Source organism: Pygoscelis adeliae, unplaced genomic scaffold, assembly GCF_000699105.1.
Source record: "Pygoscelis adeliae isolate BGI_AS28 unplaced genomic scaffold, ASM69910v1 Scaffold106, whole genome shotgun sequence".
NCBI lineage: Eukaryota > Metazoa > Chordata > Aves > Sphenisciformes > Spheniscidae > Pygoscelis > Pygoscelis adeliae.
Window position 1 is genome coordinate 3,428,795 of NW_008824939.1, and position 14,734 is coordinate 3,443,528.

At 39.7% G+C, this 14,734-nt stretch overlaps 1 protein-coding gene across 1 annotated transcript in view; it reads right to left on the reverse strand.

Moving 5' to 3' along the window:
* The window catches only part of STK39 (serine threonine kinase 39), a 189,802-nt gene that overhangs the window by 79,401 nt on the left and 95,667 nt on the right, over nt 1-14,734 (reverse strand). The window contains exons 2-4 of the mRNA XM_009325448.1: nt 12,002-12,094; nt 5,656-5,768; nt 451-559 (exon numbers count right to left, since the gene is read on the reverse strand). Coding sequence (XP_009323723.1) covers nt 451-559; nt 5,656-5,768; nt 12,002-12,094 — 315 coding nt within the window. The remainder of the gene's footprint in view (nt 1-450; nt 560-5,655; nt 5,769-12,001; nt 12,095-14,734) is intronic.

Below are 14,734 nucleotides of genomic sequence, written 5' to 3' on the forward strand. Positions count from 1 at the left end.
ACTTTTTAGCAGGGCCTGTTGCGACAGGGCAAGGGAGAATGGCTTTAAACTAAAGGGGGGTAGATACAGACTAGATAGAAGGAAGACATTTTTTACGCTGAGGGTGGTGAAACACTGGCCCAGGTTTCCCAGAGAGATGGAGGATGCCACATCCCTGGAAACATTCAAGGTCAGGTTGGACGGGGCTCTGAGCAACCTGATCTAGTTGAAGATGTCCCTGCCCATGGCAGGGGGGTTGGACTAGATAACCTTTAGAGGTCCCTTCCAACCCAAACTCTTCTATGATTTTATGAATTTATCTCAGCCTGCTATAACACACCTATGTCTCAAGGTTCATCCTATGTAGTCCCCGCTCCTTACTTGGTTTAGGTCAATTAACTCAAAGAAGGTACATTAGAAAAAAAATCATACAATTTCCTTGCAGCTAAACAAGTAAAACCAGTAACTTACCCCCACTTAACAGCTTCATAACCAGCCAAAGTTCATCCTTCACCACAAAAGATGTGTAATAGGTCACCACATTGGGGTGATTGCATTGACTCATTGCTTGAATTTCTTTCTGTAAGAAATACAAAGTCCAGCGTAACACAGCCAGCTATCAGTTCTGCTTGTATAGAGAGAAATTTTAATTTCCAAAGTGAAATACTAAAGTATGCACAGAATATGCATCAAAGCACCAAAACATTTCAATTGACTTAACATTTCAATAGATCTATATGCAAGACAAAACATTATTGCAAAGAACACAAGGGAGGCTTGGCCAGGAGATACAGGCACAACTACCTCAATTTTCTTCTGAGAGCAGCAAAGAGTTTACTGTTGAAGTCCCAAATTCAGCATGAGCAATGAGGAATGAGCAGTCTCCCAAGAGCTGAAGGTGTGAGTACAGGCTGGACAACAAAACGCAAGGAAAGATCAAAACCTACTGCCCTTCCTGTTCAAAAAGGATATGAAAAGAGTAGAATGGGAGCAGGTAAGAAAGGAGGAAGGAAGCTGTCAGACAAAGGACACAGCACCACTGGCTCAGCTACGGTGGGATGGACAGGTGGACACCAGAGCCACACAATCAAACAGAAGTGCAAGAGGAAAAAGCAATGTTACAGACCAAAAGTCAGAGGAAACAATTGACTAGAGGAGCACACAGTCACCAACAGATGCACAAAGTGGCACTACCAAGTAACACCATCTATGACACGCCACAGCTGTACACATTAAGAATGACTGCCTTGTATCTGTTATTTCAAGCAGAGTCCTTTTTCTATTCAGTCTTTCACATAATTGTTCTGTAACACCTTTCCAGCAGCTCTCATTATCCTGCCAATCCTTTATGTAGGAGTGTTTAGCGCTCCTTTGTACCGCAGGGTTTGGCCTCACACCAACTTAAGATCCCACAACCTTACTTCTCCCTGTCCGCCTCCAGCTACAGAGCCCTGATCCATCCCTGGTGCCAGAGGACATGCTCCTGGAGGGTGAGTCAGTCAGGGAGGTAATCCAGCTAAAACCTAAACTCTTCCACCTCCCCTCCCTCCCCAAAAAGCAACTGCTTTCAGGTGGACCCATACTACGTGCTGACTCAGCAGCACTGGCAACAAGGCAGGCACTATAGCAGTCCCACTTAAATTGATTAAAGCTGCCACAGATGCATTTTCAACTTTCAACCTCAATTCAGCAAGTGTTTGAAAGAGGGGGTTTTTGTTGTTCTTATTTGCAATGCACTTGAGATCATAGCCACTTTCTAATAAAAAGTTAATTGTATGTATTAAACACTGTGATTTAATCCCGTGATGCCTGTTGGTGACTATTAAGTCAGGCTGTAGATTGACACACACTTCAGCTAGTCTTGTTGTCAAAAGTCCTCCTCCCTACACAACTTCTGAGCCCTGAACCACAGAAGGATGAATGCCTGGATAGTCATGCAACAAGCCTGAATAACTGAGCAATTTGCAAAATAGTCCCCCCACCCCCCCCAGGAGACAGTAAGTGGAAAACAGAAGAAATATGTGGGGCAGATTTCCCTTTCCCAGCAGACATGTCAGCTGAAATGCAAGTCAAATTACTACCTCAGGTTCTTAATTCAGCTATCTATACCAAATCTTAACTGTAACTCTCCCACGCTTTATTACTATTTCATTTCTTATATTGGTTTATTGTTTTCCTATGCTGGTAATATAACGATGGCTCAAAAAGTCTACCTGCCACTACTGGGCAGAAATACCCCTCATCTATTTTACTCACACATTAATAGTGCAGAAATGTAACTAATTGACTGTGGTAAGCTTCACAATCTTTAACTGAAAAGCGCTTTGAATATTTTGTCTGCCTACATCAACTTGTCAGCAAAAATTGAGCTATCACAGTAACCATGGCCAAAGGCACCTTGTGTCTCAGCTTTGGTGACTTCTTCCAAAGAGAGTCTTTGCAAAACAAAAATAAACAAATAGAAAGCACCCCATGAGAGATAAGGGATTAAATTTTAGTCAGGAAAGTATGAATTTCAGACTTGCAGTTCTGGAGAGCCCCTATCACGCACAGAATAGTAAGCCTCCGTAAACTTCAGTTATTTGGCTGAGGCCCATAATATGCACAGGTAAGAGAGAAAAGCATTCACTTAAAATACACTGTCAGAGGAAAAGCTTGCAGCAGGACGTCCAGGAGAACGCCCTGGAGCCTTCTTCACATTCACATCACTTAGACATTCAACGGCACCAAAGCCATAATGGCACTTAAAATTTAAAGTCTCTCCCTCACCCCTCTGCTCCCCGCTTCCTTGTACTAGCACAAGTGTTTGTGCACTGCAGCAGGAAATATGTCCAGGTTAAAAGCTAACTTCTTTTCGGCCAGGTTATTCCTGATCCAGTTTCACTGAGCAGCTGCACAAAAATGTGTGTCGGCCTAAGGGCAGGTGGGTGACACAGTTAATAAGCAACTGTGAGACGGCTCCTTTTGGTGCTCAGCTGCTGCGCCCACAGGGCCGGGCCCAGCTCCCAGTGACCAGGCAGGTGCTGCAGCTCTGTGGGTGCTCCCCCGGGGCCTCCTCCACAGACACCCGGGGTACGGCTGTTTGAGGGGTTGGGCATAACACACAAGGGGCTACCCCAGAGAGCCTGCCTCGAAGGGCTATCCAGAGCAGAAATGCAAACAGTTTAGAAAATCTATTCAATCAAATAAGCCATTCTATAGAACATCCTTTGGTTTGTGGTGTTGAGTTTTTTGTTTGTTTGTTTTAAAAAACTGGAGGTAAGGGGATGGGGGAAGATACCCAGTCAGGACAATACTAAGGACAGGAACTTTTTCCTTGCCTCATGGGGTTAAGTTACATTTAGTTTACAATAGCGAGAACATAGGACATGGCAGGAAACAGAGTATTGAATTTCAGGAGTTTGGCAGTTTGTGTAACCTTAGTATTTAAACTTCCTCCCCCACTGCCTTTCTGTTTTAACTGACACTGGCCCAAATCCTAAGTCTGCTTATGTGGGCACCGGGCTTGCTGCATTTTCTACTTCTCTGAAGGCCACACAGCTGAGAATTTGTGAAGGGTGCCTTTGCACACCACCCATAAGCACTCAGCAGCAGGATTTTACAAAACAGCGTGTTCAGAGGGCAGACAGAGTTTTAGAACATCCCTGTGCCAATGGGAGCTGTTTGATCAGAAAAATAAGTGATTGAAAACTGAGCAGACTTAAAAACAGCGTTAAAAAACCCAAAACACAAGAGCGTTCTAAGTATTATCAACTGAAATAAAAATGTTAGTACAGTTGTAACAAGAGTTTAAGGTCAGTAACGCCCTTTTCCAGAATAACATCTCTATTTTTTTTTTTTAAACAAAATTTTAAAATCTATTAGAACTGAGTCAGAGTAAGTACAATTCCCCTCACAGAAAAAAAAAGAATTAATTATGTAAGTGTATGCATGTACATGTGTGTATGCACATATAAAAATAAAAAAAATCATACATGGCCTTTTTTTTTTTTAACCCTCCTAACCAGGAACTCTGAAAGCCAGAACTTATGTTCAGATCAAAACAGATCAACAAATAAAAGAAACACAAAATCTGAACACAGAAAAGCAGAAATTGACTTACGTTAAAAAATAAAAAAGATGGTATGGACAGTCTTCGTACCAAAACAAAGCAATATGGGACCAAAAATTCAAGACCTACTGCCTCATTTGGCAGGCAGTGGAGACATGTCAGAAGATACTCAAGCACTTGCTAAGGTAACTTTGTGCAAGCTGGTAATTAACTGCAGTCATTTCTCTAGACCACCTGGATATCTCTTGCAGATTTTTGGCAGTTTTGTCTGTTTTTATTTGCTGTAACTTTTTAATTCTTAATTCCCATTATTAGTTCAAATTCTAATCAAAGAATATTAAATTTTGACCATTTTATATTACAATGATTAGTTTTTCCAGTTTTATAGAAATGTTCTTTATGGGCTGTAGATGTTAATACATCACGCACAACATCTCACCTTGGGCTGCTCTCTTTCTAAACACAGTTCAGAATTTATCTTTTGAGTTTTTAGTTGACAGAAGTCTCACTACCTCAAAGGTAGCTTCCACTACCACAATCTTCTTAAAAAGCACAACAATGTCCCACACAAGCTGTTACATAAACTGAAGGCAAATGCTATCAATCACCAGGGGAAGAGCATTTTGGGTCCTCCACTGTAAACAAGTCATTTTATCTGAAGAAACTGGATGGACCATACCCTGTGTATCAAATTCAAGATATCTTTTGCACTGGCAATTCCCTGCTGAGGAGATCATTTCCTTCAGAGGCAGGAATTTCTGCATTAGAAAAAGCCCACAGTCTCTAGGCAGTAGTATAACCTGTGGAACAGAAGAGAGTGTTCTCACTTTTAGAATGGTTTTGTGTCCTTCAACTCCTGTTATGCTGCCTATATATAAATACACATTAGTCTTATAAGCACCTGACTAGGAGCACTAGAAAGCAACAGGTTTCATTTTTTAATAGTTCTTTGCGACTTTGTCTGGATTGCCATAACCAGCACAGAGGAAAAACTCTTGCAGTCCCTTTGTAAAAGGGCCTCTTACAGGTCCCTTCCTCCTCTGATCAGTGACACAAACAAACAGCATTCCTCAAATGGCTTGTTATGGCCTATTGGATAAATGCGTGTTATTAGCTTTAACAAGAGTTTCCTTGTGTAGATGGCAGCGTAGCCACTCCTACTTTTCCCCTCAAAAGTTATAATCACAAAATCATCCAACAACTAGTTTTTGCCATGTTTTGGTGCTTTAGACATTTTAAGGAAACCTACTAAATTTTACCTTTATATTTTTAATCAGTGTTTAACCAAAGGAAAATGTATCTTTCCACGATATTAAGACAGACAACCAGACAGTAATCTCTTGAAAATCGAGTCTCCAGAAAGCAAGTGGTAAGGTTCTTCCACAGTTCTCAACAGTTGGTTATCCCAAGATTCAAATTTGCACTTCTTGTTTTTGTGTCATTAGAAAATATACATTAGTAAAATATATTTTTAGGGGAAGGGCATACTTCTTTCGGATTATTTTCAAATCCTTTCCTCACTATTATCCTGAATAAAATTCTACCCTTACTCTTGGACCAAGCAAAAACCAAAATCAAAACAGAAAACAGACTCCATGTAGTATGTTCCCCTCTGATTTACTTACAAGTAATTCATCCATACTGGTTTGGCATTTTTCTAAGTTGATCCTCTTTATTGCTACGCGTTCTTGCCTGGGTTTGCATAGTGCTGCCTGGACAACTGCTGTAGCACCACTACCTGAAAAAGGGTAGAAAAGGAACACAGTCTTAATATAACAGGAGTCTAAACCAGTGACCAGCATAAGAACTCCACACTGATGAAGAACTTAAAATCTGCTGTTTATCCTTTTTCAGTGCTTTCCCCACAGGCGTACCTTTCCACTAGCAAGACAGCTTGCATACTTCTCAAATGGAGAAGAAAAACCTCAAAGTTTCTGTTCCATACTCCACAAATATTCCCAAGCCGAAAACTTAAAATGATGTGCTCATTTATCAAGTCACACCCACCACCTCAATGCATTTCATATAGTTTGGGAACCATTACACTTTTGTCTTTGGACACATCTGTTTTAACCAAGAACATGACTTGCACAGTTAACACAATTAAAAACATTACATGGGGGGACAGGGAGTGTGTGCTTTATCAAATGTTATTTCTTTCTGTTCTTTCAGGTCAGTCCCTGTTTAACCACGTTTTTGTTCCTCCTACTATGCAACAGAAAAATATCAGTAAAATTATACATGCCAAATCTTCTACAGTTTCACCTGTGTTCCTGCTCATTCATCATGATTAGGTTAACATCCTACAAAAAGCATGCTGATTTTTGTATAGAGCGCAGGAGGCACAAGTATCACACCAACAACAACATGCACACTGCTGAATAGCCCAGCAGAAAAAGTCAGTCATGCTTACTTGACACGCAAATCACATATGGTCATACAAATACACTGATAACAAAGCTTGGTGGAATTGAACAAATTTTGGGGAAAGCATTAGTGTAATTTTCTTCAGTATGCTTTATTTGCAAACAGCACGAGTAAAAGGTCTTGTTGCTACTTTTATCAAGCACCCACTGGCTTTGCCCCAGTCAGTATTGCCTCACTAAATTAATGAAGTGATTGCAAGTAATATTCATAAAGAGTTTTGCCCGGATTGCAGATCTTGCTGCCACATCAAATACAGCAGTGTGTGCTTCCTCAAAGTAATTACATCACACTCATTCATGCAGAAATCTAAAACCCCCCGATGAGTAGCTCCTACCTGTAATTTTAACTGTTTAACATAATGTATGGATTTCTGGTAAGTCACAAATTGAGCAACGTTATATTGGCCTGCTCATACACTATGTTCTATTTATGCTCAGTAATTGGCATGTCCTAGATGAATACAAATTGTGAACAAAAAGCCTTTTGTTGTCAAGCTCTACAAACGTGGATTCAGTTACCAGCCGACTTAAGAACAATTGAGAGCTTTTCCCTCTGCATATCTGAAAACAGCACCGAAAATACCTCATGACTGAAAGTTATTGTCCATGTTTTAATTGCCATTTTCTTAGCTATTTTCATGTATTGTTTGTTCACATGACATTTTCACTCAAATCACAAAGCTTTTTAACTCAGTGTATGAATTTCATCACAAAATTCTGAGCTCGTCTTAAAAAAAAAGTCTCAACAGGACTAACTAGTCATGTTTTTGCAGGATGCGGTCACAGACAAATATTGGCATGTCCTGTTCTGTCTGCTTACAGCACAAAGCCTTTAAAAATTCAAATAATGTAAGTAATAAAAGAATTAAGAGAGATTTTAAAAATTAAATAAGACATCCCAAGGAAGGAACCACCAAGTCGGCACAATTCAGCTTAAGTAAGACTCATCTACATCACTTTAATGAAGTTCTCATTTGGTGGACATTGAGACACAAATCCTCTTGTTACTTTGGATACACAACTGAGGTTGAGGCAGGGGGAAGAAACCAAATTTTTAGCTATTAAGGATACAGGAACAAAGACCAAGATTTTCCTTGATGTATCTTTTTCATCTATGCCAGTAGTTTTATCTACTTGTAGGAAACAACTAGATCTTCACTTTCAAAGTAGATTAATATACAAAGGCCACATAAAGGACAAACATAAAAAGCACACAGAAAAATTATTCAGCCAACGCCAGGATGAAATCCTGACTGCTTCCTCAAGTTAAAGTAAAATGACAGTAAGTAACACTTCAAAACATTTTGAAAAAATTAGACTACAAAAAAAAAGTCCTGTCACATCCCTGACCCCACCCACTATATCACTTGCTTAAGTTCTGTGAGACCCCAAACCAAAGACTTACTACTTACTGCTTACTACTATTTAAAAAACTCTTGATTGCAAAATTAATCCTGAGTTATCCTTATGCACAAGTTGAAGATGTGCTCCTCTTTTGCCTACTTAAAGAGGATGAGATGCAAGATTTTAGGACATAAACTAGAGTTTGAATACGTATATGAAAAGCCTTTCAGTGCATTTCCCTGTGTTTTCTTCTCAGATAGAGATGACTTGCAGTGGGATATTCTTTACCACGAGAATATGATGCACTGACAATGCAAAATGCTTTCTATGTTTAGCCAATCTACCTTGGTTTCTTCTTTCTCCTGCCTTTTGAATACGCAATACAGTATTTTGATAGTAAAGGAAATCTGTGCAGCCTGCGTTTTCAGTGGGACCTACATATAAAACCCATTTGAAAAAGCAGTTTCAAGTACTGAAGTAGGAGCCAGGCACTTAATGGCTCTATGCCTCCTTCCTCTTAAAAGATATTCCCCTCTCTTCCTCTGGCTCACAAGGTGAACAACCGGGGATAAAGATGAGGAAAATCTGCAGCTTTCCCATCTGGTCAGAAGACTCCTTTTGTGTCAATAAAGAGATGCCCTTCTCTAGTCTACTAAACAAGTAGAAATGTGAAGTGATCCAGAGGAGTAGCTGTTATAAACAGGACTACCCAGATAAGCATTTCAGTCGAGAGATAACAGACTACACAAGTAATGCACTATCATACAGTGAAACAAAATTGTCACAGACAACCATTTAGCATAACAAATTAGGGTCACAGAAAATGATTGCACAGAATAGGTTACAGTCAACCATTCCTTGTCAGAAGGCATGACTTCTTCAGGTATGCTGAACCTTACGAATTTTCCAAAACCTAACCCTCACAGCAGAGAACATACTGACTACACCACAACTAAAGCACAGACTGGTTTTAGCATCCTGTATCTATTTAGAAAACTGACCTAGTATAATGAAAGCTCAGGTTGGATAAACCATGAAGCCTTTACATCCAGCTGCCTCCTGCACAAGACCAAACCAAAAGATTACCAGTGGTCAGACTCAAAAAAACACCTTTGTAAGAAAGATGTTTTTTTTTCCCACTACTGGAAAAGTCATTCTCCTGCTACAGACAAGTTCTCTTTGCCAATTTCAAAAGTTAGCAGTGAAATAACGCAATTTCAGTCCACATCAAGTTGCCTATTGAGAAATGGGAGTAGTAGGCATCAAATCAGAGTTTCATCTTGTCCTCATGTTTTTTGCTGCCATCCTTCTCTCTAGTGTAAGCATGCCCTTACAGCCAACCTGTTCCTTCATACTATGAACTATGCACTCCCTACCATCCTGCCCTCAGTGCAGCAGAGCCGTAAAATTGCTTTTAACTATTTGGGTTCATGCAATAGAAACTTCAAGAGCTATTCCACATGGCCACACTTCACTTCTTCTGAAAGGATATAAAAGCAGTTTTCTGCATTCCACTTTGCACATGCTTTGTGGAAAGCATATGAAAACACCACAAACAAATACTCATCCAGGATTTAAGCTTAACTGAGTACATTCCTTCAAGTTGTTCTAAATCTGACATAAAGGCATTTTTTCCTCTTTTAAAAAAAAAAAAAACCACATAAACAGGAATTTAACCCTCGCAGAACCTGTCTCCAGCTGGCAAAGAGAAGAAGGATCTCTGAACAAGTGTGACCAACAACTGACATTAACATTTTAATGTTATCTACCCTCCACTAGTCAAGTCTCAAAAAGACAGACAGCGAGGTGAGATGGCTGGACCGTATCACTTGCACATCGCACATGCACACATCCTTCTTCATACAAGCATATGACACTTCATTTATTCCCTGTTACGTTTAGAGGTCTGACACTTTCCACTCATTCATCACAGTGCAGTAACTCTACTCAAAATAGATCTAGAGCTATTCCTTCCAATTTTCTTCTCCTCAAAAACAAAAGTCAGTAACCTCATTATCCCATAATGATTTACCAAGTCTTTTTTCAGTAGTTCAGTGTTACTCTACAGTATTCCAACACAAACCTCTTAAAGATTTCTGCATTCATTAGGTCCCTTCAGAGACTTTACCCAAAGACACCTTCCTCAACCCCATGGTTCTTCTACCTAACCTCTGAAGAGAAGGATGTAATTTGTTGGTAACGGTAAGTTCTCTTGTTGACTAGGTACCTGAAGGGTTAGACAGCAGTCGTAACTGGAGAACACTAAATACCTTATCTCAGAATCTATACAAACTCTTACATACTGACCTACACCATCTGCATTTTTACACACCTCTTCTGCTCTCCCAACATATAGAAACCTCCTATTAAATGTAGCTGATTAGTGCACACAAATTTTAAGTCAGCCTGAAATCCAGGACTAAATTGTAAAAGAAGCCAGTACTAAATAGAATAAAATCTATGAAAATGGATGAAGCAGATATGAAAGTATTTTTATTTAATCGTTCAGACAGTCCAGTTCTGAAGAACAGAGTCCCCTAGGTAATTCTTAAATGCAGCTCATACGCAATGTAACTGCAGGATTCCTTTTGCATAGAGCAGAACGCACTTGTGCACACAAACCATGCCTGCACAAATGCAATCTAGCTTAGGTTTCCACTCATAAAAACATGTGGGGGTTTTTTTATGTAGCATGCAAAGCATCTGTGCTTATATACAACCTTTGAAAGCTATGTTGTATGCATTTTGCATGTATGCATGCAATATTGTATAGCATATTTCCAGCACTACTACGTATGAGTTATGAACTGATCAGTACTTCAAAATATTCCATGGCAGCCTTGTCCATAACTAGTCTCTTCAGTCTCAAAAGAATCAATTCTGTTGGTGGCAAAGCAATACTTTTGGTTAAGAAACAGAGAACAAAGAACCTTCAATTTCTTTTGGTTTCTAGCTTTTACCCCAAAATATTCTAGAGATCTTTCAGTATTACTCATTTTCTTTCATATTACTTCCACTGATTAAAAATAAGTTATAAATCAGCTCATTAAAGCACATTTAGACCACCATACTAAACTATAAATCTTTCTGAAACTTAACTTCTTCACAGAAGATAAACTCATGATTTCTCTCTCCATCTTCACACGACATAAATGCTTGTGTTCTTAAGACCTTCAGGATAACCATGCAAATAAAATTTACTAACAATTCCTGCCCACTCTGGGCTCTTAATTCATGCTGGGATCAAATCTCTCCCTTTAGAACTCATATGGATGCTAGTTTGTTTATCCTAGCCATTAGAAGTATGACATAATTCACTTAAATTACACTAAGTGTTCTATGAAATCTATGCCCATAGTAGAACTGCTACTTCTACATTTTCATCATTCAACAATTAATCTCATTAATTCTTCATGGAGCTATACAAAATGAATTTGTTCTGCAGTTGGACATTTTAAATCATCATCATTATGGCTATAGAATCCCTGGGTTATTCAATTGTTGTATTTACCTTTTTGTGGGACAGTAGCTTACACAAAGTCTCTGAGGTCTAGCTTATCCCATACTACTTTTCAAAAGCACATTGCATAATCCAGAAAAAAACTCTCCAAAGATGATAAAGGTCTACAAATACTTGTGATCCCACTGAAGTCTTAGAGAAGTAGCCTAAATGTCCATCTCAAAATTATTATGCATTATAGAAAACCTATAAGAGAATTTCTATGCAAGCCTTGACCCAACCTGTACTAAGGCTAAGATACCGCAAGCTTGAGCATTAACCAGACATCATATTCTCCATGCAGGAAAAAAGGGCAGGGGGATTCACAATCAGCAATAAAACCCCACATACAAGAAAAACAGGGGCAGGAGGGAATGACTAGGCTTTTTGAACTATTCTCTTTATTCCCCCCACCCTCACTAAAATAGTAAAAGGACTGGTTATATCACATGTTTTGGCTAGATAAATTAGGGGAAATATTTTGAGGTTTGCTATGCAGTACTATGTTACAACTCCCTCCCTCTCAAATCTGCAGAACAGAATAAAGAAATTCTTCAGCCACAAGCACATGAGAACAGGAATCTACCTTCTTGAACCCAGAGGTTTCTAGCATCAGAGTACAGCAAATAACTATCAATCACAAACTAATTATTCAGGACATAAGACAAATCAATACTGTGCAAGAAAGTGGAGAATCTATACCGATGATCTGGAAAATCTGAAAGTCTTCCTTCCCTCCACCAGCGAGCCCAGACACACTATATTGCAGGAACTCTTCTGAAATGTCTGCCTTATCTAAAGACTAATCAGCTATCACCACCAGCCATGGTTAAAAGAATCTTGAGAGCTCTACTCTGACTGACAAAGGCATTAAGAAATCTGTGGCTAGAAAGTGAGACCAGACATACTTAGATTAAACATAAGTCTATTTAATAGTGACTGTATTCAGCTTTGAAATAAAGTATCAGCCTAAGCGATGGCTTTTTGCTTTCAGACACTTTCTTGGTAACGAGACTTCTGCCTAGGGCCATACAGAGCTCAGCACTTGTCAACTTGGTACAATACCATCAACACACTAAGATCAGATTGGAAAGACCAAGGATGACTATTAACTATGTCTGGGGCATTCAAGTAAACCTGGCAATAAGCACGCAGTTTGTAAAGGGAGGAAAGAAAACAGAGACTATGCCCACTACCTTCTTCTACCTCACGACTGCCCCCTCACTCTGTTTCCATCCTGGCTCTCCCAACAGAGACCAACAAGAAGTGCTGATGTTAAACCCCAGCCTGAGAGATTCTTTTTTTTTTCTTTCTTTCTTTGTCAGAGAGGCTTTATTTAGTGCAACTCTATTGAAACCAGTAAAATAAATGACCGCTAAAAATACAGCCGCTGTGTTTGTTAAGCACATGGGAGAAACAATTAACTTATAGGTGGATCAAGATCACATGTTCTGTTGAAGCTGGGTAGAAATAAAGCCATGCCTCACTACTAGAGAAATACATCCTGTTATCCCATACAGTCATGTCACATACTGCACACAGCCTTGCCTTTGAAGCTACAGTAGTAAGACAGTGAGTATCGCAGCTCCCTTAACAGTTTGCCAATCCAATATACTATATTTAGTGCAGAACATGGTTTTATCCCATGTTATCATGATTAGTGTTCAAAGTGACAACAACATAGCAGGAGACATGATCAGCAACCTACCTGACAGCTCTGCATTTCAACACTGGAAAACTTTTAGCTCTACCAATCACAAAAATAAGATAAGGCACACAACAAAACCACATTCCTGCTCTGTTTTAAGAAGGTACCTACAAAGGAATTCAAGTCTTTTGGGTAAGATAAGGTGCTAACGAAGTTGAGGATCAACTTTTAGAAGTGCATCAGAAACAGACAGTAACCACAATGCTTCTCCTTTTGCCTGTCTTTGACTAGGAAGCTGCACATACTCCAAACACACGTGGTTCTTTCAGTGTCAAGTAAGGTGTAGATGTGTTGCAAAGGAAAGTGGAGTGATGCCAAACATCCAGGCAGTTTAATGCCCATCTGTGTGTGTCATCACCAAAATTATCTTTTAACTAAGTACTCCATGGCCTTGAGTCCTCTTACATGCTGGTTGTGGAGTTCACAGGGAGCCTGGTACATTTCCAGATCTGATATGAGAGCATCTTCCCATTCATTAGCAATCCACACCAAGGAAACATCAGCACCACAGCAGGTAAGGAAAACCTAAACAAAAGCAGTCCACTTTCAGCAGGTGTTATCTTCTCCCTGACTTGTCATTTAAAATGGATGAGTTATCTAAATAAAGAAGCTGAAAGGGAACTATAGCAACCCAAATTAGACTGTCTAGGCAAACCCCATATTATAAACACTACCCAAGATGAAATTCTTTTTGCTCTGCTCCACATCTCAAGTATCTTCATAAGAAGCATTATTTATAAGTGAAAAAAGTGTATATAAAAAAAAATCCATCACCCCCCCTATTTCAGAGTTTGCAGTCATCAGAACTGGAATTTGCCTTGTCGAGGTGTCAGGAGTAGACTGGTGTGACCAGTACCCCCTGCTCCTGACCCCTGGTAATGTGGCTAGCATAACTAACACCATTTTATAAGGCAAGCAGCCCTTCTTTGTGACTGAGCGGGTCACATATTCATTCCCTTTCCCCTCATTATCAGGCCCTGAAGGTCCTGTGAACCAAGTAGACAAACCAAACAGATTTCTTCTTCCCCTCCCTACCAGCCTCAAGATTCCTGGGCACCAGGTCGATTACTCCCTTCCTTACCGGCCTTGAAGATTCTAGGCAGCCGGCCAACCTGGTGGTGGTGATGACCCCATCACAGAACAGGGAAGCGTAACAGCACACAGAGCACTGTCCACAAAATCAAGCAGTTAGAAGTCCTAAGTGGGGAACTTGGGCCAGAACTGCTGCTGGACAGTGAGCCCCCGGTGGCCAGGGATGCCTCTGCTGTGATCTGCTTCCTCTGAGGACTGAGTGACTCGTATGCTTTTATACGATTGTCGAGTCTAGATTATGATTGTTATATGATACAGCAAACCATGTATTAAGATTTGACCTGATCTGCAGAGGGTCCAGGTGATTAGAAATAATAAGTTAAGTCATATTATAAATTCTGTATTACACTACTTACAAATTGTACTATACTGATTCTGCTTGTAGAAATCCTGTGCCATTCTAATCATAAGTTCTGTGCTATACTAATCATAATATCTTGTTAAGAAAATAAAGCTTTAATTGTAACTAAGTTTTAGTGCCATCATCATTCTGCCAGGGATCCCTAAAAGAACCTGCCTGTTCCCTTAGTGTCAGGTGACAACTGGTAAGCTTGATTAACAGGTTCTTGGGAGTAAATAGATGTTATTCTCTGGTGCAGAATTTACTTGTCACACACCACAAAATTATCCTGCTC